At 39.5% G+C, this 23,994-nt stretch overlaps 1 protein-coding gene across 2 annotated transcripts in view; it reads left to right on the top strand.

The window, feature by feature from the left end:
- zmat4a (zinc finger, matrin-type 4a) overlaps window positions 1–23,994 on the top strand; it is a 79,696-nt gene that overhangs the window by 9,933 nt on the left and 45,769 nt on the right. For both annotated transcript variants that reach the window (XM_048990973.1, XM_048990981.1), the window contains exons 2-3: window positions 9,750–9,851; window positions 23,898–23,987. In XM_048990973.1, coding sequence (XP_048846930.1) covers window positions 9,750–9,851; window positions 23,898–23,987 — 192 coding nt within the window. The remainder of the gene's footprint in view (window positions 1–9,749; window positions 9,852–23,897; window positions 23,988–23,994) is intronic.

Raw genomic sequence — 23,994 nt, 5'->3', positions numbered from 1 at the left:
TACTTTTTTGTATGCTCACCTTTTATCTTTCAGTCTGAAAAGCAAATTGAGCATTTTTATATATTTGTGTATATGTACGAAGATATTTAGTGATATTTATTTGCTGGTTATGAATGTGCAGGCACGGGAAGTGCATTTCAGATAAGTAACAAAGGTCATAGAAGTGCAACCAAACTTTCACTGAATCCTTACTCCATATACTGCAGCGGTAGTAGTGGAGCTAAATATTTTATTGTAATATATGTAAATTATCTTCTTGTATGGAAATGATGCAATGGGCATCATTATGTCCTCATTGGGTAAACTGAATTTCCTGTCCATGATCCCACACTAGGCCGTTCTGTGCTGCCTGGACTGAAGCCGAGCTCTACTCTGGGAACCTGCCGAGGATGCGGAGACAGTTTTATAAGGGGCTTCCCTGGGTGAAGCCTCATTGCTTTAACCTCGCTTGGCTGCTGCTCTCAGGGTGGGGGGGGGCATGTTTGGGTTCCTTCCCTGTAAGATCCGGAGACGACCTCTAATGGCGTCTCGTACCTACTGTTCAACACTTGTTACTTAATTCTCGCTAATGGACTGCTAATGAATTCAGGTGGTGTACAGTATTTACAGCCAGAAGGGAACAGTTTTAGGCATGAAAAATATAAGGTATTTGTTGTAGAAGTTAACGATTGTGTTAAATCTTCTTATTCCGGTTGAAGCATCATATGTAACATTTTTATAATGTTGGCCATTTCACTTCTGTTACACCAAGCATTTCCCAGTGTTGAAGAAAATATTGGATGTTCCATTCCGTTGTATCTCCTTCATAATGGTTAAGTTCTTGGCATAATATGTTGAGCTAAATTGCTGCACTTCTTAATTTATTAATAGCTTTATAACATCAAGTCTGCAGTAGTGCACGCCTTAGATTATTTTGAACAAAATGACTTTATGCTGACTTAAGAATGTGGATAATCACAGTTTATGATGCTTCAACAGTAAAGCAGCTTTTTTTAATTTTGAAAAGTAAACACTCTAGTTTAGTACTCTGGCCTCCTCCTTTCATATTGTAGCACCACAATGTCTCTTCATAACTTGAATCTTTCATCCTACCCTTTTGCCAAGGTGTTATTAAGATTTGTTTTATTATTTTGCTTAAACTAGCTGTGTAAATGAGCAGTCAAGCACCATCGCCTAGTTGAGGATGGCCGTGTGGAAGTGGAAATCGGTCAGGAAGGATGAAGCCGTAGAAAATAATTGATTAAATCCGCTATAAATTAAAAAACGAACAAACATTTCATGAAGGTAATTGTAACAAAAATAAAATGTTGCTATTTTTAAGGCTCTTATGTTTAGAGTGTTATTGACGTAACGTTTTTTTTTTTTGACTGTGGGTGGCATGTGATGAGGCTGTGTAGTATACTTCACTACTTAGAACAGTATACCCACATAACTGCTCAAGAATTTAAGTAGACTTGAAAAATATATTTAGGGCTGACAACTGTGAATAGAGCAGGTAAATTGAACTGATTTCCACAAGCATCATTATCTTTTTATATAGCGTTAGGCTTAACGCGTGTTTCCTACTTGTTGTAAAACCGCCAATGAACTTTATAACATAGGCAGGGTTTTGTGAAGCTATTTAATGGTGCATGCAATCATTTTTCTGTGCTTTGAAATTAATGGGCAAATGCATATATGTATTTTGTTGTGCTTCCAAAGACGTAGAATACACATTTAAAGGTGGTAATTCGCATGTAATGTGATTTGTTACTGATCAATGCATTTAGTTTTGTTCTAGTAACCGAGCTCTAACATAAATTACAGCATAAATGGCCCAATGAACACAGTTAAGTACCACCAATGATCATGCTATTGCAATTTTTTTTCCATGAAGGGTTAGTGTGACAATTTTATAATTTTCAAGGCCAGGCCATTTTTGTATTGTGTTAATGGCTGTATCGATTACAGCAAAGACGTGTAAATTCCTTTTTCAGCATGGTGGCACAGTGAAAACCAGGGTTCCAGTCTCGTGTCAAGTCTGGAGTTTGCATGTTCTCCCCATGTCGTCATGGGGATTCCTCCAGATTCTCTGGTTTCCCCCGACAGTGAAATTGAGTTCCCAAATTATCTGTAGGTGTGAATGTATGTGTGTGAATGATGTGTGCCATCCTGGGTTATTCCCTGCCTTGCATCGGTAACCTCCAGGATGGTCTCTGGAACTCTGTGAAGTATAGTACAAACAGGTACAGTATAGAAAATGGATGGATGGAATTTTTCTTTTCACGGTTTCCATTACATTTACAGCCTGTCCCTGGAGTAATTGGGGTTGAGGGCCTTGCTCAAGGGCCTAAAGGTGAAATTATCCTGCCAGCCCTAACTTGCAGCCACATGCTGACCCATATTTTTATTACTTCATTTGTTATTATGTATATTACAAGGCAAACACTGATCTACTTGAAAAAAATGTTGTACTTTAAAGGTAATCATTGTGTTGTATTCCACCACTTTATTCCAATTATAATACAAATATTGTGTTAATTTGATATCCTAGTCTGAAAGCCTGTATTTCCCCTAGTTTGAGGCAGCTGTAATATACATAGTAATTTTCTTCACATTTGAAACGGACAAGTATTTCTGATTTTTCTACTTTTTTCTGCATCCCTGCATCATGATTCACTAATACTGAATTGCTTTGTTGCCATAGTTGTTGGGTGAGATCCAGAAAGTGTTTGTGTCAAAGGTACAGGTGTGAATGGTAGCAGGACCTTCCATAGCACTTATCGGAAATGTCATACAAACAATGAGTATTCAGTATGACCGGACTTTAAATATTAAATAAACAGCACGGCTTAACTTTATGTAAATGTGATCTTTTTCAATGCAAGATGAACGCCTCATTAATATTAAAAACCTTCCTGTCCCCCAGTATTGGGACGGGTATCGGCAATACCAACCTATAGGATCACACACACACACACACACACACACGCACACTTAATCCCATTAATAAAGTAACAGAATGTAGCCTCAAATTCTTTACTTTATGGCTCAGAAAGTTGAAAAAATAACAGTCAGGTCCCTGATTTAAGGCTCTGGGCTGTAGAACGTACTGGTACTCCTAGCCTGAGGGGGGGAGGGGGTGCATACTCAAATACTGATAAGAAACAAAGAGCACTGGTGTTTTAAGAATCCAACATGACCCCCCCCTTCTGCCTCCTCATAGACAATACTGTACCTTGAAGAGAGAAAAGATCAGTTAAATATTTGCCTGTGTGTCTTTGTGTAAGTTTTTTCCATTTATCAGTAGAAATATCTAGATATGTTGTCTATCCTTTCAGTAATCTTAATAATTTTGTCACCGTCACGAATGCCTCTCACATAGCCTGTGCTATATTCCTCATATAAACAATGATTTATATATATGTAGGTGCGTGCGTGCGTGCACGCAGATATCCACTCATATTCTCACACCTACCTTAGAGAAATCAGGAAACATTTAAAATAATATAACCATGTAGCTTACTTATCCTCGGCTATTATAAGACTCCTTCCTTTGTTTAACTATTTAGAGGTTTTTTTCTCTCTCTCTCTCTCTTATCTGAGCTCATCATTAGTGCCTTTTTGCCTTTTCCTTTGTTAATTTCTTTTTGTTGAATTTAACCACAAATTGTAACTTACAAATATGTAATTGAGATCTGTTATTCTGGGGAACTAATGGCGACTCCTAAGTCCACCTAGTGGAATGTCCATCCATTTTACAAACCGCTTATCCTTCTGGGTCTAGTGGAATATAACTTCTGTAAAACTTTCCTAAAAGTGTCAAAACTTGATGATGTGCTCATACTATGCCCCGATGTGAGTAATCAGCATGTGTGGTGTAAGTTAGACGATAAAACCCAGGAGCTCAAGATCAGACGTGTGATGCCTACGTTTGAATCTTGAGTAGAGCCGCATGAAGCAGAGACTCAGCCACAAGAAAAAGGGGGAGAAGAGCCACCAAAACTCAGGCAAAAGCTCCATGACCAATAAGAAAATCCTACCAGCTGAAGCTTCACCAAAGATAGAAAATTAGAGAAGCAGGAAACGCTCCAGACATCTCCATCCATCCATCCATTTTCCAAACCGCTTATCCTATTGGGTCGCGGGGGGTCCGGAGCCTATCCCGGAAGCAATGGGCACGAGGCTGGGAACAACCCAGGATGGGGGGCCAGCCCATCGCAGGGCACACTCACACACCATTCACTCTCACATGCATTCCTACGGGCAATTTAGCAAGTCCAATTAGCCTCAGCATGTTTTTGGACTGTGGGGGGAAACCGGAGTACCTGGAGGAAACCCCACGACGACATGGGGAGAACATGCAAACTCCACACACATGTGACCCAGGCGGAGATTCGAACCCGGGTCCCAGAGGTGTGAGGCAACAGTGCTAACCACTGCACCACCATGCCGCCCCCTCCAGACATCTCTTCCTCTTGAATTCCATCTATACCATCTGTACCACTCAGCTCCTCACCTGAGCCACAAACTTGCAGAGACTCCTTCCACATCCAAGTAAACCACATTTTATTCATTTGTTCATTTGTCTAGCCTGTGCTATTTCATCTGTTTTATAATTTTGGGTCACACTTTTGAGATCCTGGGCTTGCTGTGCAGAGCAGTCTTTCCCTGTAAGGGTACCCTTTGAAACCTGGTCACTGCCTGTCCCCATTCTATCCTGTTTGTTAATTTTATTCTGTTCTTGTGTTTTTGTTTTATGTTATGTATAATGTCTATCATGTATTAGGAATTAATGCATTATACATCTTAAATCTTCACCACGGTGTTTGTCCACACCAAGTCTCTTTTCTGGTGCAAAGTTGCCACTGAACTTTAAATCCCAAGCTTGATTTAAAATAGTGTGAGACTCTCAATGGCCGTGAGAGGAGCTTTGCTATATACTGTAATCACTACATCACCAACAATACTTCACCAGGTAGGTCATTCTAACCCAGGTTACGTAGTGAATCCCATTCACAATCGTGAGCTGAATCTCCCCTGAATTGGCTAACTGCTTATCCTGTCATTCACTTTGGAGGAGAAATGGACCATTCAAACATTATAGTTAAGTAATAATACTCATCGATCAAGAAATAATAAAATAATGATCTTCCTACATATGGTCTTCACGCGAATTATTTGAGGTCATTTTTCCTTCAGACCTTTGTATTAGTTTGTGTCGGATCAAAGAGATAATGGGAGGTGTCGCCCATTCCTACACTGTAGCATCCCTTAGCTCTGTTTATTTTTTTGCCTGGTCTGTTTCTGCCCATTTCTTGTCGCACACTCGCTCAGGTGATGTTGTCTCATGAATTAGCACATTGTAATTCCAGCACCTCTTGCTTTGCCACTTTGACTAACTGCAACGAGTACTAGCCATAAGCAACTCATATCCACAATTAGTATAACATTTTCTGTATGTAGCCAAGTGGCGTACCATTGCCCTCTTTCGATTAAATTTGGTGCTGCCTCTTTAAGAACGGTAGCTGCCTCATGTCATCTGCACATGGCGAGTGAGTGGAGTGCCGAAGCACGGAAGCATCATAGAGATGCTTGGGATATATACATAGGATTGGTAATTTTGCCACTAACAACTTTTATATTTTGCTTTTACTGTACAGTGTCCTTGGGTACTTTGAAAGGCGCTTTAAAATAATAATAATAATAATAATGCATTTTATTATTATTATTATTATTATTATTATTATTATTATTATTATTATTTTGTGTTAACGACTGAAGGTGCCATCTAGTGGGAATGCCCTAGCGATTACAATTTTTTTTCTTCTTGCAAATAAGCATTGTATATCTTGTTTAAAAATTCACAAGGAAACTGCCCACCTTTTATTTTTTTGTGGAAAACAGCAATTGTGTGCGTAGTTCTTACGATTCGTCTTCCTTTTGGATGTTATCCTGTTCAAAGATAAGTCAGAATAAATAGCCCAGTGGTTAATGTCATTCTGGAACTGGCTTTCAGATACTCTTCCCCGCGTGTTTAACACCTACCTGTGAATTTAGGTCCCTCCTGTGTCAAGACATGTCTTTTTTAATTTCATTGTTTATTCTGAACAGGAAATGACGTAGCGACAAATACATGTTATGTTACAGCAAAAAAAACAAAAAAACAACATTGTATAAATTCAGGCCTATTGTAACATGTTGGCCTATTGGTCCAATTTCAGTAGCTATAGCTTCCAGTCTCACGTTAGGTGCTAATTTGGTATTTTAATTGTGAAACAATTACTGTAGAATAGGCATCTAAAAATATTCACTCAATAGATCTACAGATTGTGGGATATGAAAATGAATGTAAAATAAGAAAGCTCGAGATTTATACTTTATATTCACATCTTTTATAAAGCGTTTCTGCTATTTCCTACCCCTTACATCTATGTGTTTGAAGTAAATCCCGTACAGTATATCGATGCATACTCCAGTAGGTGTATGAGTTTTGGAAACCTGGAAAGGTGTTTTAGGTGTTTTATAGCTTCCTCGGTTGAGATTTTTTTCTGTATTTGTTGACAGTCCTTGAGCCAGCATAGAACACCTGGGCAGGACCAAATGCATTGCATCTTCATGCTTTGCTGTCCAGCTTCACGGCTCGGCCCCTTAGATTTCACAGAAAATCGCAGATTTTAACATGTCAGACCACGCTGGGCATCGCTTTCAAGGGGTCCTGTCTCTGCCAGGCTACTGATATTTACACCTGATTGGAGAGAGGGAATGAAAAAGTGATTATGGACATCCTGGTGATGGTGAACTCAGAGACTTCCTATTTTTTTCCTGGGGAAAATGGGAGATTAGATTTGAAGAGGAAGTGACATGACTTTCAAACTGTTACTAGGTTATTCTTGGAGATGGTTTTAGTAATTTAAACAATACTGCTTGGGTAATTTCACTCATATTTTGGCAGTAGTAGGCAACAATAACTTCAGCATCCTGTTGTGTTTTTATGCCATATTTTTCTTGTTAAACTATATTGGGTGCTTGTACTTGTAAGGAAATATGTGATTTTACATTATTCTGAGACACGGCTTTGAAGTTTGAGAATGTCAGTTTTCTTCTTTTGCTTTTATTGCCTTATTTTCTCACAATACAAACTCATTCTAGTCTAATGTGATCTTAGTCTCTTGTGAAATCCCATTAAATGTTCAGTTATTCTCATAATCATGTTCATTGCAACAAAATGAGAAAGCCAGACTTTCTCGCAACAAAGGGTGAAGTAAGGGAATTACTGTTCTATTTAGAAATGCGCGTATTATAATCTAAGTAGTAAAATTAAGTACCCAAACCACACGTGTGTTGTAATTGATATGATCAGTAATGTCTGGTGCTTTGAAGGAAGCGGTATTATTTATATTAGTGGTCCTATACAAGTATTAGATAAAAGATGCCTTGAAATTTTATTATAAATTGCTTTTTGTATGCATAATGAGCTCTAGATGGAGTGATGTGAGAGCTGCTGACTCAGGACCAGCTGCAGAAGGAGTCTCCTTTGGTTAAATTACCTTTTCTTCTGCTGAATAACATAAATACTAACATGCAAAAGAGAGGAGAATATTCAGCCCACCTCACTTCTTTGGTATGTAGATGCTTAATATTTAAGTGGGGCCTGGCAGTTTATCTAGTGCTGCATTGAGTCCAAGGTCAACAATCATCAGAAGCTCTTTTAAGCTCCTGCTGTGTAAAGAGGTTTGTTATTTGTTCTGATCTCTGCTAGTTCCAATTCCCCGTACGATTTGTAGAATTGAAAGATGATTTATACGTGGACAAGACAAAACAAATCTGAAATGATGAATGCAATGCTAAATATATAATTTACGCGTTGTACTATTACGAAATTGTGATTATTTTTTGTAGCCAGAACGTTTGTGAGACCAAATCAGAGTATTTTCTCGGAGAGAAACGTTCAGTAAGCACTCAAGTTCTAGCTGGGACTGCAATAGATGCTTCATACTCAGCCAAGAGGATCAACACTTCAAGACTTTTAATTTAAGGCACTTGGCTTCTGCCAGGAGGTGGTTCCTCTTGCTTTTGCTGAGTTGTTGTGGTTTCTTGATGTCCTCGCTGATGCATTTATTTCCAAGTCCATCCTTGTGAGTTTTTCCATGCGAAATGAATTATTCTAATGCATGAGCTTGGATTTCCTTTGCTACTGTAAACTTCACTATTAGACTTCTAAGGCCCCGATGTTTCAAAGGTGTCATTGTAAACCCTCCCAGAGTATCCTCTCTGCAGGACCTGAATTATTGTATCGTACATGAATTTTTATATAGCAAAATTAAATAACATCATTCAGCGGCTCAGTGAAAGCTTGGGGTATTATAAAACAAGAAACGTAGGCATGGTGAACATTGACAGTGTTAATTTTAAAAACTTACATTTGAAATTTCTTTAAAAAAATTCTGAATATGACTTCAGAATGAATGAGTAAAAATATTTGTATATTGTACAATACTTGGGCAAAATATCAGTGCTTTATGCTTGTTCTTATGAAATATTCGAACTGAATGCAAAAAAACCATCAAGGACATTCGCCATGCAAATAAATAGTTTTAAAAAGAAAAGTCATTCACTGCCAGGCACTTATCTCATTCTCAGCAGGACCATGTTCCATCACCTACTGATTGCTTCCCCCTGAAATTTTATGCACAGAGGTGGTGGCAAGACGGCAGCAGGAACAATATTAATGAATTAGCCAGTGGTCCTGCGTGGCAAAAAAAAAAACAGTAGCAAAAATGGTAACTTTTCTGCTTAGTAGAACAGGAAAGGATGGGAATTTAGTTTAAAATATTCTGCTAATACTGAGTAATTGACTTAGCTGGATTTTGACCAAACCCAGTTTATTTCAACATTGACTTTGATAATAGCGGTTATAGTAAATAATGAATGATCCAGATAGGCCTTCAAGGCTGGGTTACTTGGTGTGCTTGGTACAGTAGGGTTCTCTTTTGCAACTACATTTTAAGGTGCAGAGGTGTGCAACTTTCATGTAACAGATTCCCAGGCCCATTTTAGTTTTGTAAATTTAGACATGGGAGGCAGCAGATCTCCTAACACTGTACCTCACTTAAAGTTCAGACAGAAGCCATAGAAGCAATCGACAAAAGTAAAGGATGCAGATATGTCTGCAAATATATAGCAGGTCCATGTGGAGCAAAAGAGGACGGACTTCATGGAAAAGAAGTTGATCAAATCCCCACATTATAAAAGGCAGAATAGTGAAAGAGAACGCAAGAAAGTGCATCCGGCATCTTACATTGCATATCCCATCCACCTTTAGTTTTCACTGAAATACTATCCGTGCTTTAATACCCGAGGCATTTTTTTGAAGCCATTTTCTTTTTGATGTTTCATGCAAATAGCTTTTTAACAATACCACGCTGTAACCTTGGTGTGATGATATTGGCCTTTTTGTAAATAAGAACAGATTGAATGTTTGATGTTAAAAAAGAGATTTCTAAGCCATTTACTCAAAAAAAAAAAAAAAAAAAAAAGATATGAGAAACGTCTGGTCTAGGTAAATCAATCTCAGTAAATCAATGAAAAATAAATAAATAAAAAAAAAACAACTGAAGAATCTGCAATATTGCCTGGCTGTTGGTACAGTGATGCATTATTTAATTGTAAGATCCAGCACTGGTTTATGTACAGTATGTGCATGCAGTGTGTCCTTTTCAGGCTGCATTTTGTCTCAGTGACACCAACTTTGTTTTGTTCCCTCCCAGATGAAGTCTACAGACGAGGACCAGGGGCTGTTCACTGACAGCTACTGCAAGGTGTGCAGTGCCCAGCTCATCTCGGAGTCCCAGAGGGTGGCCCACTATGAGGTTAGAGCTCCGCCTCCAGCAAAACACCTCTGTCAGGGGCTCCTCCGCAACTGTCTCTCATGAGCGTCGTCACTAAAATGCTTGTTTTCCTGGTCTCTTTGTAGGCTTACGGCACTGCAATTTCGGCCAGACTTATACTGCTCCTCAGTGTTGGTGTGAACTGAATATCAAGTCAAAAATTTCTTTCTAACTGCTTGTGTTGAGTGCTGTCATGATTGATTTTTTATTTGTCATACAAATAATCACAATTAACAATTAAATCGTTGTTTTCTGTTAATAGCAATATTATCAGGGTTGCCAACCTTGGTCAGCTGGCTGTCATGAGATTTTCGAGACAAGTCCACGCATTTACATGTATGTGACACCTTTATTACTGTGTAAATGGTCTGTAGGCTTTGTAGAATTCCCCAATGCTTGTGATGTAGTACATTTTGCATTTATAATGGAATAATATAGATTTGCTGTAAGACGTCGGGCGTAAGTTTGAGAGTCTGAAAGCACGAGTGTCACGTCAGACGCGTGACTGTTATAAGCCCTGTGTTATCAAGGTAGCCTAATCATAGCTTAATAATACACGTACACCTTATGAAGTGGAAGACCTATGACTTAATAATAATAATCAATACTTTAGTTATCCCCGTAGGGAAATTGTCTTTACGCCTCCCACAACTTGCTCTTTTTTCATAGAGGAAGTTGTCTGCGAAGGGCTGCCACCCATAGCGACACCCAGGGAGCTGGGGGTTATTAGAACATACACATAAAAACTACATTTCTGTTTGCCTTTTTAGGCTTCATAAACAAAAAACTGTACAGGACAGATTGGACATAAATAACAAGAAGTTAAACGCCTCAAGAGGTTGTCACTAACCGATCTGTACCACCTACCCGATTGTCCCTTGCACATCTGTGCATACGCAGCATTTTCGAACATACATACACAGCATCGCATTTTCTGCCACAGCCAGATCCGTTCATTTTATAGCAAACTATACTGTCTTCATTTGCAGCAAACTAAAGCGGGATAAACTTGCAGAATGAAAGTAGTCTGGGCAAAATGTCTGTGAATGAGGATAATGTCCATTTAAACTGGGATAGCTTAAATCCGACAAGTTTTCCGGCTAAGCAAGACATCCAGCTGAATTGTGATGTGGGCCCCTGGTGTTAATGATTCCAATGATTGAAAAAACAATCTGTCTTCTTTGCTTGTCATAATTTATATATACCATATCTGAAATATTAGATTATATTTCTATCAGGCGAAATCGCTGCTATCCAGCTACATGTTATTTTTGGTAACCTTATAGCTTACATTCAGTCTGAACTGAAATATGAAGTTTGGCATATTTGCGTTTGTTTCGCAAATAAATATATCAGTCCAATATGTGGGATCAGAAAAAAAGAACGAAACATACATTTCTCTGGCTGTACTATTGGCATAATCTACCGACTTTGCTACAGCATAAATAGTGGCAGCCATCAGGGACCCAAACAGTCACCCGATCGTGACTGGGGTACTTAACAACCCCATAAACACGCACTCGGACACAACTGACAGAGACAAAGAATCCAAAATCAGAATGTCTGGCTGTATAACCCATTCTGGGCTGGTGGAGACTCCTCACAAGTAGTCTATTAGATGGACCTGACATCATGAAAAGAAATATTAACAGGATCAGGTTGGGTTGTGAAAATATCGTGAAATGAAGTGGTACAAATCTGGCACCGTTGCAAAATATGCCTTGAAGTGTAATGCTATGCATGCACGGATGTGTGATGTACAAATAGGGTAGGTGGTACGGATCGATTGGGAAGTGCAATGAGATGACGTCATTGAATGAGCACCAATCAAACATCACACGATAGGAAACAACATGGAAATAGTGGCAGAAATACAACATTATGCAAAACAATCATGGTCAACTCAAAGAATTTCAATCAGATGATTTATGTAATGATTTTTACATGCCTAGTTATAAATTGATGATATTTAATCTTTAATTCACTGCATTCAATATTAACATGATAAACAACATAATTTATTAATATGGACAGCATGGTTTTCTGTCGTCTGTCCTTAGAAGGTAGTAATATGCCATGTCACGCAGAAGTAGGAGTGATTTGAATTGTAAAAGCTACTCCCTCCAGATTAGCATTGCAGATCATGTCACATGTCTGTGGCAGGCAGGATTTATGTCCTGGGATCTTTTTTAGGGATTATTCTGGCTACTCTTTTAGAAACCATTGTCAGTGTTGGTCCAACTGTTTTTAGCATTGGAAGTAAGTATATCTACAGTTCAATAAGCATAGTCATACTTAAATTGGTATGGTTCACGTATGTACATTTGTGTATTGTTATATCAGCTGCCATGCATGTATAACAGGACTCAGTAGTCTCAATACTTTATTATATATAATGAATGAGAACACATTTCAAAATCAGCTGGGAGTATTGTGTTATTTTTCATCACCAATTTGTTGTCTGTCTACTTGTCTACTTATGAATTCATAATTCAGCTGTAGAAATGTCTTTATAGAGCATCGCTTGAAGTAGCCTCAGTTTGAAAGGATGAAGACGTTTCTGGTACAACAGAGTCACTGGTTCTCCTTGAGTAGCAAGATGAAATGCAAGATGAAATGCCCTGGAAAATATAGAGGCAGTTTGTCTTTTCATATTGTGGGTGATCAGAGTTCATAGTACCAAGAGAAGGCTGGCAGACTGAGGCTGCGGATCCCTCATTAAGGATCAATACGCCGTTGCTGGCTTCGACATGTCCTACCTCAGAAGCACTGAGTTCATTCATAGTGAGGGTGCTGAAAGTTTTTGTAACTTTGGAATGGAAAACAAGGTTTCTAAGATCCTTGAATTGTTTCTTTTTTAAATCTACTGAATATGAGTGTGGTTTCCTACGTTATGTGTTCCTATGTGGTTTCCTGTGTTCTATGATCTTGAAGGAAAAGGTTGTTTTAATCTTATCCTTTAAAGTCATACAGAAATACAGGCAATTGACAGGAACCGTAGAACAGATAAGTACAAGACACATAAGAGAAAGTGAGGGAAAGGTACAAAAATAAGAGAATCATCTTGCTGTTCCTGTATTTATGCCTCTCCTGTCAACTATGACAAATTTGTGCACTTGTGTAGCAGATGTTTTCATCCAAAGTGACGTATGTTTCAAAAAGTAAGATCTAGCCCTCTGGTGAAATCACACTACCAACAACAGTATTTGAACCAGTGAGCATCCAATCACAGGCAGAGCACTCTAACCCACTGTGCCACACGCCACGCCCATCTCAGTGGGAAACTGGAATGCAGGTAACGATAAACATATCCGCTGCTTTTAGCCATTTCGAAAAATGTGCAATTCCCCTTACAGTCCAATTATAAGCCCTAGGTGGGACCGGTCTAAAATACGGCTAAAATGTGGAAGGAATCAATGCTTCTACGGTTGTACTCCAAATCGCATGCAGACACCTCAGGACGGTCACCGCAAGTTGACTTCCCAAGTCGCAATTTGGCCTATTTGGTCAACAGTCACCATGATCCTATATACAGAGTATCATAGTAGAGGAAGAGGAGTATTCTCACTATTTACTGTTCAAGTTATTGAAACAGCAACTCTCCACCCCCATACCTCTGGGTTTGGTCTGTGGATTTGCCAATCAAGTGAATATGCAAATATCCGGCCTAGAGCTAACAAATAAAGTAATCCTCTGTCATTTTGCCCTCACTTTGCTGCCACATTATCCTTGTATATTGCTATTTAATTTTATCTCATTACCAGGTTACTGTTGCCGGGTGAATAAAAGTGCCAATCGTGCAGTTTGTCCGCAGTTCTACTGCTGATTTAAACGTATTGTCTCCATTCTTGGTTAATGCCAGTCTGTTCCATATGGCAGTGCTGTTGTGCCTGCAGTTGGCACATAATGTGAGACATGATTCACACTTATTGTTTGCACTCGAAGAGATGATTGGAAGCCTGTAGTATAATTACAACTAGACAGCTTGTGGTTTGTTTCCTCCAGCTTTCCACAATGCTAGAATGTTGACTCTTTAAGCACTCTGTCAGGGTAATGGCAACAGATTGAGACAAAGGTGTTTGTGTGTGTTTTTTTTTTTTGTTTTTTTGTTAAGGTCAGTGATAAATCAAAATTAATGATAATGATGAAATCTAGTTCAAGGATTACTGTATGTATTATGAAGCTGCACAATGTTTTCCTCTACTTAAATGCCCAAACATGTTTGTGTGTGTGTTTGTTTGTGCATGTGTGTGTGTTTGTATGCACACGTGTGCATGTGTGTGTGTGTGTGTGTTTGTGTAAGTGGATGGGTGGTGGGGGGGTTCTTAGACTCTCTGGATGAGACCAGGATTTTTGTGTGGGATTTTCTTATCGCACTAAGCGGATTATAATCAAACGTTTCTGTTAAAGTTTCAGTTAGCTTTAATGCAATGGAATGGAGAAAGTAACTAAATTAGTGAGAAACTCTTAGCTATGTTTCTGTGTGAACTTCGGCTTGGATAATTATTAACTTCAAACTAGCCTGTTTGTCATGTGTTGGGGGAGTGAATGTTTCACAAAAAATATATTGCGACTCATATAAATAATGAAGATTAAGTAAATACATGTATTTGAGTGACATTTCTACGTGGCGCTACAGTAGAACGCTTGTCTGAAACTTGGTATTTATTAGACTGTCCGCGCTGTTTTCAGGCATCCAACATTTTCACTGGTATTCAGATAAGAATTGAGATTTTAATCTAGTGTGATTTAAGATGAGAAATGATACTCTACTGTATATGGGGTCCTTGAATACTTTCATAATATAGCTTGGACCAATTAAATAACAGTAAATATCAATGATAAAATTTTAGGCACTTTTTGATGGGAGTAGACAAGTGAATACTGTTTTACAAATGCAAGTATTACCCAGCTAAGTTAAACAAACTTTTAATATTTTAAAATTAAAAAGTGAATACTGCAGCTGCAGGAATTTTGTTGAATTTTTTGGGTAGTTTCAGAAAATCATAATAAAATCTCAACTTGAAATACTGAAGAGTATGCTCTACACTGCATTTTCTGGCTGGTACCTTCATTTTGGTATTTTAGTCTGACCTCCACATAGGTAGTCTTGGTCTGTACCTCCAAAAAGAGTCATTTATTGAGCTGTGTTTGAAAAACTGTGCTTACACTGTGAGGGCTGGCAATTAAAGGTTCAATCAAGGCGTTATGCCAACTGAACCTTCAGTACTGAATAAAAGAATATTCCCTGATGCTCTCCCTGACAGAATAATACCCTTTGCTTTGTCATGCTGTCTTGGAAGCTTTAAGTATCACTGCAAGGTGGACTTTAATTGTAAATAAAGACCTTCTGTAGTTACTTCGTACTGAATGAGAGCACAAGATAAACGATGCATGACGTGGTTGACTCTGTGCTTGAACTACTGGTACTGTAGTTCTTAGTTATTTTATTTTTTTGTGACTTTGTAACCCTTTTTATATTCTCCCAACATCCAACCATTTAATGCATGTATGCATGTCGTGTAAATGAAAGACAGAAGAACGGTAAACAGATTGTGTCAGCACTGGCATAAGTGAACAGATTTCCTTGTGACTGGTCTCTTGGTACTACTTGAATAAATTTTCCAGATAACAGATAAAATGTCTGTCAGCTGACAAATTCACTTAATTGCATCTCAAGTGTCATTAACAGAGTGGTGACAACAGGTGCTATGTAATTGTTTTACTAAATCTTTCTGTCACTTGCAATTTCCTGAAATACGTGGGAAATGACAGGAAAATATAACATCCCAAACTTAAATCTAATGTTAAAATGTAATCTTTCATTCTTTTTAAATGATTCAATTATTTTAATTCAACGTTTAAGTCAATGTATAACACACAATTTCTTTTTGTAAAGACGTCCATCAGAGAGCACACATTCTGACTAGCAAGCGCATGATAATTAGGATGATGAAGCACCCAAGGAGGGAACCCATGCAGAAATGCAGAGAACAAATTGAGAACTATCTGCAAACGCAACACAGAGTGAGGGCATAGTAGAACCTGAAGGCCTGAAGGTGTGATTTCACAATGATACCCATAAATCACTATGTTGCAAGCAAAAATTTATATTGAATATCAAATAGAATAATTGTGAGTGACTGGTGTGTGAGTGTGCCCTGTGATGTCCCCCCATCCTGGGTTGTTCCCTGCCTCGTGCCCATTGCTTCCGGGATAAGCTCCGGACCCCCCGCAACCCAGAAGGATAAGTGGTTTGGAAAATGGATGGATGGATAGATGCAAATAGAGTAAAGACTTGTAAAATATAAACATGATGCAAATAATGATGCTGATCATTTACAGGATGTTAATAATAAATTATTGCAAAATAATGATGATAAATAAAATGCGAATGGGAATGCTTGACAGAACTAATGGTGTGTCCCTAATTAAATTAGTTTTAGGGGCTCATTGTACATATTTTGTAATGTGAAAAAGAGAACCATAAGATATTGGCCATAATTCACACGTTAGAAGTTTAGAAAACCCTAAAACAAAAAAAAAAAAAAATCTATTTTATATTGCCTTTCACAAGAAATTTAACATGCAGCAATTTTTTCTTCCTGAATTTTTGACCTCATATGTTAAGTGAATTCTTTAGATTATATTATTTAAACTTTAATCAATAAAATCTACATGCATAAATTCCAGTTTAACATTTACACTGTTTTGTTAGCAATCTTGTAGCCAAAAATAAATTTGGGGGGGGGGGGGGGAGGGAGTCCCCCCTCAGTAGATTTCACTGACTGGTGGAAGCAAATTTCAAGGGGGGTTCAAATTTGTTACTTTAGTAACAAACTGGCCAAGTGTCTGATCTGCGGGCAACGAATTTCAGCGGTAGGTTCAAACCCATAATGTTGCTATATGGCTGCTTGCATGTTTGTTTATTTTTATGTTTGCGTGTTCTCCTTGTTCTCCTTGTTCTCCTTGGCTTTGCGCAGATCTCCTGCGGCTGCTCCCATATCTTTCTGCAGTCCCGGAAGTGCACTTAGGTAGACTGGCATCTGCAAAGTGTGTGTGAATGGGTGTGATGGACTGTGTCAGTGTGTCAGTGTGTCTCCTGCCTACGTATTCTGTGCTTCTTGAGAATGGCTCCACCATGAAAAATGGCTGGATGCCAGGATAGATGGATATTTAAACTCTATGCATCCATTTTCCAAGTGCTTATCCTGGTCTTTTTTATATATGAATTTAGGTGTGATGTACAGTGATTCCAGGCTCCCTCCAAGGATCATGGCCTTAGTGGGGTGGAGGAGTTTGTGAGCTGCATCGACTGGAGCTCCTTGAGTCATGAACATTTTAGTGGGGAAAGACTGGTCAAATTACAAAGACTCCCATGGAAGATGTCAAACCAGAGTATCCTTCCTGGAATTCTGGTTACTGGGACCAGCACCTGGAGCCAAGCCTGGAGATTGTTCTTGCCTGCATGTGCCTGGCCAAGCTCAGCTTAAAAAGGCTGTGAGGAGTCATGTTGCACGTTCACCACCCTCGAGATGAACGATGGGTGTCAGGTGCTCTGCAGCCGGTATGAGTGGGAAGGACAGAGGCAGATCAGACACTTGGCACCTGACAACTGGTTTTTGGAACATTAATAGAAGAGTTGATCGTGTACGACTATGAGACTACAACGGAAAGCTATGACTGTTTTTATACATGCTTCAAACCACCCAGTCTTCATAAAGAAAGTGGGTGAGGTCCTTCTATGGACTCTGTGCTCCTACTGAGACCTCATTGAGGAACAGAAATGGAGATATTTGGAGATGCATGTCTGGGAAGGATGACATTCTGTACTTAAACCTGAGATGTGTACTACTATTGGCTATAATTGGACTTTTATGCAAACCATGGCTTATCCATAAAAAACACTGTATTTAAACAATAGAATGTCCACAAGTGTACTTGATCCCAGTGCCAGAGCACCCTAAATTAATACGCTATTGATTGTATTTTGTCAGCTGATTTGAGGTCGTGTGTCATTGGTGAGTTGACTTAGAGACTTTGGGAGGATGCAACTGATCACCTTCCAAGGGAGTTGTTTCAGGTATGTCTCACTCAGCGGAGCCAGCCAATGACACACTGGATGGAATGTATTATACGGACAAAGGTACTGGAACACACCTCTTAGTCACTGAATTCAAGGGATCCATTCAGACCGTTGGTACAGGTGTATAAAACCAGGCACCTAGCCATGCATTCAGGTATGCAAACATTTGTGAAAGAATGGGATGTTCTGAAGAGCCTGGTACTGTCATAGGATGCCACCTTTGCAAGAAGTCAATTTGTGAAATTAGTTTCCTTCTAGATATTCCACAGTCAACTATAAATGGTATTATTGCAACTTGGAAGCTTTTAGGAACAACAGAAACTCAGCCACAAAGCGGCAGACCATGTAAAGTAACAGAGCGGAATCGCTGGATGCTGAGGCACAAAGTGTGTAAAAGTCGCCAATGCACTGTTGACTCAATAACTGTTGAGATCCAAACTTCCTCTGGCACAAAAGCACAAAAACTATGCCAAGAGCTTCATGCAATGGGCTTCCATGGCTAAGCATCAGCAAGCACAATGCCAAGCATTAGATGGAGTGGTGTAAAGCATGCTGCCACTGGACTCCGGAGCAGAATCATGCTTCTCTGTCTGGCAGTCTGATGGATAGTCTGGGTTTGGTGGATCCCAGGAGTTACCTGCCTGACTGCATTGTGCCTACTGTAAATTTCGGAGAAATAATGGTATGAGGTTGTTTTTCAGGAGTTGGGCTATACCCCTTAGTTCCAGTGAAGGGAATTCTTAATACTTCAGCATACTAAAATAATTTGGACAGTTCTATACTTCCTACTTTGTTGGAGCAGTTCAAGGAAGGCTTTTTTTCTGTTCCAGCATGAAAAGCAAGGTATATAAAGATACGGTTGGGTGAGTTTGGTGTGGAAGAAGTTGATTGGCCCACACTGAGCCCTGACCACAGAGCACTGAATTAGAATGGAGATTGCAAGCCATGACTTAATATACAACATCAGTGCCTGACGTCACAAAGAAGTTTGGCTTAGTTTATCTTTACAATCTTGATCTTTTTTGTACTGGATTGTTTATTAGTAAAGAACAAGAAAATATGGCTGCCTAATTTTGTAATTCTTTTCTGATAAAAGTTCATTAAGCTTCTGAAGGCAATCCCTTCTAGTCAAATTGCTTGCCACAACTGCTAATAAACTGTACTTTGAAACGACGGGAGATAAAAATAAAATAAAGTACTGTAAGCTCCAGTGAATCAATGGGGGGGATAATGACATTAAAAATGTCACTGCAAGGTTTTTCTGAATAAATTTGTTTCACGTTTGTATTCAACTTAAGTAATATATGTTACTTAACTAGAAAGAATTTTTTTATTCTTTTTTTATATATTAATAAACCTGTCCCCTGAAGATGGGATGAGTGAGGTGCTGGTTTCATCTTTGCACACACTTAATACGCCTCATTTATTTTTAATAAATCAGTCATTTTGATTTAATAAACCAAAAAATTTCCAATTATTGACATCAGTTTACTACTTAAAATGTTTCTAAAAACAGCTGTCTTTGGATTTACCAAACATGTCTTGGGTGGTTCTCGCGTTTCTCTTGGAGCTACACTCAGGGCTAATTCCTCTTCTTTAGAAAATTTAAAGGTTATTACTACATGTAGAAGAAGCTGGGGGAGAGACGGATGTGGTGCATATGGGCAGCTAGCTCTGTAATTACCTGAGAAACAATATAATGAGCCGCCGCTGTGAGTTTAATGATGTACCCTGATGTAAAAATAAAAACTGACAAACAGAAGGTCACATTTGATTAGATCAAAACGGACGACATAATTCCAGTATCAAACATCACTGTGTGAGCTCCTTGTCCCGTAAGTGAAGTCAGAACAATGCCCTGGAATACTATGTGATGATAAGATATGTGCAACTAGACTGTGTGCCATTGCACAGTTTGAAAGCATCTACCAATAATGCTCAGCAATATCGCTCCATTTCTAATAGCTTGATATTTTAAAACTAGACTTTCTCCCAGGACTACCTGCAGTTTAGTAGATGGATATCATCAGAAATATCACTGCAAATCATTGTATTCTCCAGACAGGAAATTAAAGCAACAGCACATAGAATCAGCAAAGGGAAGGGTGACCGCAGAAGACATTTGACATCGTAAATGTGATAACTCAAAAAGTGTATTTAATGGATTTTATTTCCACTTCAAAATTCATATATTAAAATTGGGGGCGGCATGGTGGTGCAGTGGTTAGCACTGTTGCCTCACACCTCTGGGACCTGGGTTTGAGTCTCCGCCTGGGTCACATGTGTGTGGAGTTTGCATGTTCTCCCCGTGTCATCATGGGGTTTCCTCCGGGTACTTCGGTTTCCCCCCCACAGTCCAAAAAGATGCTGAGGCTAATTGGACTTGCTAAACTGTCCATACTGTAGGTGTGCATGTGTGAGTGAATGGTGTGTGAGTGTGCCCTGCGATGGGCTGGCCCCCCATCCTGGGTTGTTCCCTGCCTCATGCCCATTGCTTCCGGGATAGGCTCCGGACCCCCCGCAACCAAGTAGGATAAGCGGTTTGGAAAATGGATGGATGGATGGATGGATGAATGAAGAAATATCTACACCTGATATCATTCTGAGACAAATCACACCAAAATTGAAATGGCACTGCTACCGTAGGTGACAGCAGGCAAGGGAAAGGACAGCAGGCACTCGATCCTGTAAACTCTGACAGTATTTAGAAAACGTAGATCCTTTGCAAACTTCCCTGGAACATTATATGTGTGACAATCCAGGACCTATTTCAGTTTGAGATACACTGCACCCAAACTGAAGCAGTGTCACTTAGTCATGGCACATGAAGGGACAGCTACAGATGCAGTTCTGCTGAACCTGATTGCATTGAAGCAAACCACACAAAGTTGGGCTTTTAATAAAGATTTTTGGAGAGGTGGGGAGTGTTGGGGGATGTGGGAGGAGTAGGGTGTAGATGCGGGGAGGGGGTGACGGGGACCTTGTTACAGGGAGCTTGAGACGGGTTGCTATTTCGGTAATGTAGTATGCAGGCTAATCTGGAAACATCAAATTTAACATCATCATAAGGTGATGAAAACGTTTTCAGAAAATAGTGTGAATTTCAGAAAACGTGTGATATTAAACACACTTCAGGTGTTTCCATATTTCTGTTCGTTCTTATAATGCAGAATTTGAGCATCAGAATCTTTACCCGTTGTAGTACCTGAGGTCTGTAGTAGCATTTGAAATCTATTAATGCGCAATAGCAAAATATAGACACAAAAATCCACATACTGCGTACACAGCCTCTCCCCAGGTTACGCTCGGGTTACCTTCCGATAAAGCTATCGTAAGGCGAAAATGCATTTTAATACAGTACACCTAACCTAACAAATATCATAGCCTAGCCTATCCTACCTTAAACATGTATAGAACACTTACATTAGCATACAGTTGGGGAAAATCATTAGCACAAAGCCAATTTTATAATAAAGTGTTGAATATCTCATGTAATTTATTGAATAATGTACTGAAACTGAAAAACAGTTATCCATTGTAAAGTCGAAATATAACATGGACCATTGTAACCCAGGTATGCGCAGCTCTGTGTTGAGTAGCACAGTCCTGGCATCTTGTAGTGAGCGGGGTTCAGTACGATGGACTGGGGGGGGGGTGGGCCGTAGTGATACTGCTTGACAGCTCAGTGGGAAAGTCAACTGACTTGTTCCTCTGCAGGAGAAGATGACACGTATCGCACATGTCAGATGTGGGTGTGGAGTCAGCCATTTTGTTCTTTTCTTTTTGCTTTTAGGTTGTTGCACTTTTCAGGTTGTCTAATTGCAGACTGTCAGTCGAGCATTTCCTTTCCTTCGTGTACAAGATTGATAAATGAGGAGGGGTTTGGGAAGAGGATTTAGTATAAGTTGCTTTGTGTAGATTTAATACATTTATAATGTATGTGTTCGTGTGTGTATTATAAAGGTGTAGTTTTTAAAGATGAAGTGTTGGATTTTTTTAGCATGATTTTTATCGAGGTTTAAATAAGCGCGAAGCTCAAGCATCATTGGAAAGTGTCCTCTGTCTGTTCTGCCGCATTAACGACTGATGGTGCAACACGGGCCGATGTAGGTGACAAACAATTTCCCGTAGGACAAAGTAGCCAATTTAACAGGAGGAGGTTGATGGCAGAAAGGAAGTCTTCACTGTTATCTTGTGAAGAGTGAGTCTCTTTTCGTGTCATCATAGCTCACCGCACCCAGTTTGCAACCCGTTTACTAACGCATTGATTCGCTGAGCAGATCCTACCTCTTTCTACCACTGTACTCCTGAGTGCATGAAGGGCACAGTGACCTTTTAAATCTAAGACAACCTGCCTTATCTAAAAAACAAGAATAGAATATATATCACTAGCAGTGAGAGAGGAAGCCTGTCAGTAATGCCAGGGGATTTTGCTCCATTGAATAGATCGCAGCATGTGCAGATGCAGCCTTAAGTCCATCAATTAGTCCGCCGCTGTTCAGAATTTTATTTTCCTGGGGGCTTATCCTGTAGCAGTTAATTTAACGGTCAGGTAGTCTGACATCAAGCTGTAGCGATGAAACTGGAAAAAAACGCAGATGTAGATGTTCGCCAAAAGGATATATTACCACCCCTGTTTGAATAAAGGTGTGATGGCTGACAGCTGGTTGGTCATAAAAGTGGTCAATTTGGTCAATAGTATATTCAGAGACCATTTAAGCTATCATTTCCAGTTCCCGCTAAAATGGTACAATCGTCGAGATGGTCAGGAATGGGGAAGTTATGCTCAGCTTAAGCCTATGGACTGAAGAGCGGCTAACATTGTATAATCTCTCAGCTGATCTGCTCCCTTGGAGGGCTTTTACTGATGAGTATTCCCTTTCTTTGCACCAGGAGGTTAACTGCAAACTCTAAGGACTGTCTTCAGTTGTTTGACCTTGGCATATTGTCCGACACACTAATCATGTCTGCCCCAGCACGTTAGCTGCCTGTTCAAAATCATTAGCCATTGAGCTACTGAATTAGTGACTGTAAATGTGTAATTAATTTGGACTCTCAAAGGTTGAGTAGGATGATTTGATTAAGGAAAAAAAAAAACTGACCACTTTGAGAAGAGGAATTGAAGACAGCACTGCTTTCCTTTGGCTCATCCTGGAGTAGAAACCTGGATTTAACCAAACTTGATGCCTCATGCATGTGCTCCAGTTCCAGTACAATCCTTACAAAATGACGGATAAAGCCACATGCCTCTTAAGTAGGTCAGTGTCTTTGAGGCTGTATTTAGGTTCCACTCTGAAGTGAATACAGGGCAATCTGTTGTACATTGGGACTCGGAGCATATTTCCTCCTCTCAAGGCTCAGCGATTCTGCCCCCTTGAAGACTCCCTTACTGACCAAGCTGCCTGCCAGCCGTGTCCAGCGTCCGGGTTTCCTGTTCCTTTCCTATAAAAGTGCATTCTTGATTCTACAGCTAACTGCCAAGCCGTCACCCACCTCCCATCACTTCGATGTGCTTCCTCCGTTTTCTGTTATTAAAAACATTCTGCCACTTATGTTTTCAGGTGTTTGCAGGGACACTTATTTGCCTGAGTAAGCCTATAATAGGGGATACACTTCTGTACCAGTTCTAATATGGTCTACAGCATTTGTTTCACCATCCATCCATTGTAAATCTACTTTTCCTGGTTCTAGGAATTAAAATCCTGAAGGGCTTTTGAGCTGCATGAACATCAGTGAAAGCTTTTTTTATAGATACATCTGCTGATTTTCGTACACCCAATATGACCGTGACCAGTTCCGTCCACGCTATGATGCCATAGCATTACTTTGGTCACATTGTAACAGCTTATTCCTGACCTATTTAGACATCGGATTGTATTTATGTTTCAAGTAATTTTTTATTTTAAAGTTAATTTGATCCTATCATTTCCCCCCCTTCACAGAGTCGGAAACATGCAAACAAAGTGAGGCTGTATTACATGCTGCACCCGCTGGATGGTGGATGCCCTGCAAAGAAGCTGCGGACAGACAATGTAAGCT

Source organism: Brienomyrus brachyistius, chromosome 2, assembly GCF_023856365.1.
Source record: "Brienomyrus brachyistius isolate T26 chromosome 2, BBRACH_0.4, whole genome shotgun sequence".
NCBI classification, from domain to species: Eukaryota; Metazoa; Chordata; class Actinopteri; order Osteoglossiformes; family Mormyridae; genus Brienomyrus; species Brienomyrus brachyistius.
Note: the sequence above shows the minus strand (reverse complement) of the source record. Positions and strands in the feature narration are given on the sequence as shown.